A 3,428-nucleotide genomic window follows, 5' to 3' on the forward strand; every position below is an offset into this window, starting at 1 on the left:
CTGATAAAACCCCAGAGGTCAGTCTGAGAGCTCCATCCCCATGACCTCATTCCATTGTAATTATCTCCTCGTTCCAGGCAGGGTCACTCCTAACACCATGTAACCTGGGCCCTTGACCAGCGTGTCCAAAAAGTCTCCCTCCAAGTATTCTACCAGGTCCAGGGTCATCCTTGGCCCAATGTAAGCCATCAGTGGGTGGGACACCCATACTTTTCATCAATTAGGAAGTCTCTCTGCTTTATAGTCGGGAGGTGCAGGCAGAGGGAAGAAAATTCTAGACTTCATCCCCAATATTTCCTTGTTCCTAACCACTCTACCACCAAACTTGTGGATTATGTATGTGCATGTGGGTATCCTTGATGAAGAATGTTCGAGAAGAGCAAAAGCAAAAGGCAATAAGGTGGCCAGATGAAGAAACAGTTGTAATGCTCACACTCAAAGCGCACCAAGATCCAGGCTAATTTCCTGGGAGCCTCGGGTCCAGGTGCCACAACGAACAGAGAGGCTCATAACCAGGACATGAAGAAACAGGAGATGGCCCTAGGCTTCCCAGAAAATCAAAGAATCTGAGGAAGTTTAGGAGAGACCAAGTATGGCTGAGTCATGTCCTCTCCCTGGAAGTAAAACTTGTCAGCCTTGAATTAAAGCAATGACATATTGGTGCTGTGGTACTAAAACCCACAGATTCATCCTCACAGGCTTGCTCCCACCATGTCTCAATAGGACTTCTAAGACTGGAAACCCTCAGTAACTATTTGATTTACCCACAGGTGTCCCACTGGTGGCTACAGCCCACAAGAAAAGCCATCTGTTTTCTAAAATTACAGCACATAGAGGGCAGTAATGAAAAATCACTCTGACTTCTCTTTCATCACTACTCCTTAAAATAACTCTCATACAGTTTAAGTGATCTGACTGGAGGAGGAGCAGAGGACACCCACATACTGACATATCAAGAAATCAAGATCGGAAAGGGACACTGCCAGAATCATAAAGGGCCCGAAAAGACTCTGTGAGACCATAGTACTCTGGTTGGCAGTAAAGGGGGCTGGTGGCCCTGGGCCTCTGAAGGCCCAACATGCCTTTGGGGAAGGTCTGAGGCCGTAAGGATTTATCAGGGCTCCTCCCATTCTAGGGAAATCAAACAGCACAGTGCTCACTGAGCTTTGTCCCAACAGAAACATGGCCTTTCTAGCTGAGATGCCTACAAAAGCAGGATCACATAGTATGACCCCATGTGCTCTTTCAGACCAGGATCATCTTTAGTTTGTCCTAAATTTGCCCCTAAGGATGTAAAAGTGTACCTGCTAGGAAACCTACTGGTGTTGAGTAGCCTGGGGAAGGGATGAGAACTCGCCTGGGCCCCTTCCCCTGCTCAGGTGTGCACTTACGCTGAATGCTGAAGCAAAACTTTTTCTGCTGGTAGGAGATGTAGCTGGACACAGCTCCAATCAGGGCCATAGCAAGGGCACTGGCCACACCTGCGATGGTGCCAGTTTCTGTCGATATGCCTGGACATGAAAGAATAGACAGAGCTGAATAGACATGGCCACAAACTCCAGGATTCTGCTGCTCTGTTAGCCCCAAGTTATGCTGGCTCCTATGTCTATAACCATCAACTCCATGTGAAAGAGCTACTACATAGATACCCAAAGCATCATAATGGCATGGGCCACCTATCCCAGGGCTGAGATCTTCATGGTATTTCCACTCAACGGCTACTCCTCTCTGCTATTTGCCTCATGATATTATTGATAACTATGGTGGTTTGAATGTGAATGACACCCCCCCCCGCCAAAGCTTGGGAGTTGAATAGTGCCCCTTATATAGCAGTAAGGACCAGTAGGGCCTTTAAGAAGTAATTGGATCATAAGGTCTCCACCCTCAACAAGGGCAGCAGGGTCAAGTGACCATGTACTGGAACTTCCAAAATCAAGAGCAACCTAAGTTTTATCTTCTGTTAAATTATATATCTTTAGTACTTTATGGTGACGGAAAGATTACTAATAGAAACATTTTGGGAAGGGCAGGGAAGAGCAGCTCTAAGACCAGAGTGGGCCAGCATTATTTTTCTTGTGATTCCAAAATAAACTTTGGGCCATAAATACCCACCAGATCCAGAGTCATCATTGCTGCCATAACCACCACCACCTGGAGAAAGGACAAAAGCACTTAGTGTCTGCTATGACCCCTATGACCCCTATGACCCCTATGACCCCACGAGCAGCAGGCTTCTGCTCCCAGAAAGCCTATTGAAATGGTTATTTCCATACAGTGAGCCCTTGTCACACACAATATTCTCTAGACTCTGGTTTCAGGTTTACGTCTTCCGTATCACTAGGGGCAGTTGTGCTTAGCAGCCCTTCCTTACAAGGGTGGGAGCCAAAGCAAAAAGATGATGAGCAAAAAGCAGTTAAATCTGACTGCAAATTACACCAAGTACTTCTGCACGTCTATACCAAAGAGTTGGAGCATAGTCAAATGCGAACATGTAAAACCATATCTAATATTTTCACGTTTAAAAAGTTCTTAAACATCATAGCAAAACCAATTAATGCTAACAGAGGTTGGGGAGGATGGATGCCAGAAAGACACTAGCCCTGCCTATAAGGGTCATAGGAGAGAGATCACTGTGGCAGAATGTTTTATATGATTATACACTATCACCACATGGCAAAATTATAGGGCTAACACACACACACACACACACACACACACACACACACACTTCCCTAGAGTAGCCACCCCTCAACCGATTCCCCAATTCCTGGAGAGAAACTTCATGAGAAACAACAAGGTCTACCCTGGAATGCTAACTGGCCCTGAGTTCATTGCTTTTATACTACCCTCTTCCTGGTACCTAACACTCACTGGCAGAACTGGTTGTGGGGTGTGGGGGGAGCTCTTTTAGGAGAGACTCCTCTAGAATGTGGGAAGACATGAGCACTGACATGCCCTTCCCCAAGCAAACAATAAACAAAAATGGAATGATAACTCACGAGATACTATAAAAAAATGTATCTGAGAAAGGGCTTAGTCAGCAGACAAATGCAAATGAAGCTCAGAATGCCAACACATCCCCACACTATAGGAGGGAGAGGAAAGGAAAAGAAGGCAAAAGTCTAAGAAGAAGGTGGAGAAACTAGAACCCTCAGCCCCTGCTAGTAGGGATGGGAAATAGCCTAGCTTCTGTGGAGAGACTTTAGTAGCTCCTGAAAACATGAAACATAAAGTTATGGCATGTACTAACAATATTACTTCTAGATCAGTATGGTTTGAATGTATTCCTCAGAATTCATATGTGCAGGAAACTTGATCCTTAGAGTTCTGTGTCAATGATATTTGAAAGTGAGGCCTTTGGGAGATAATTACAATGGAATGAGGTCATGGGGATGGAGCTCTCAGACTGACCTCTGGGGTTTTATCAG

General features: G+C 45.4%; 1 protein-coding gene across 1 annotated transcript in view; it reads right to left on the minus strand.

Annotated features, from left to right (window-relative positions):
- Positions 1-3,428, minus strand: part of Cd99l2 (CD99 molecule like 2) — a 26,740-nt gene that overhangs the window by 6,253 nt on the left and 17,059 nt on the right. Inside the window, exons 6-7 of the mRNA XM_031363559.1 lie at positions 2,113-2,151; positions 1,392-1,511 (exon numbers count right to left, since the gene is read on the minus strand). Of these exons, the coding sequence (XP_031219419.1) occupies positions 1,392-1,511; positions 2,113-2,151 (159 nt within the window). The remainder of the gene's footprint in view (positions 1-1,391; positions 1,512-2,112; positions 2,152-3,428) is intronic.

Source organism: Mastomys coucha, chromosome X (genome assembly GCF_008632895.1).
Source record: "Mastomys coucha isolate ucsf_1 chromosome X, UCSF_Mcou_1, whole genome shotgun sequence".
Lineage (NCBI taxonomy): Eukaryota > Metazoa > Chordata > Mammalia > Rodentia > Muridae > Mastomys > Mastomys coucha.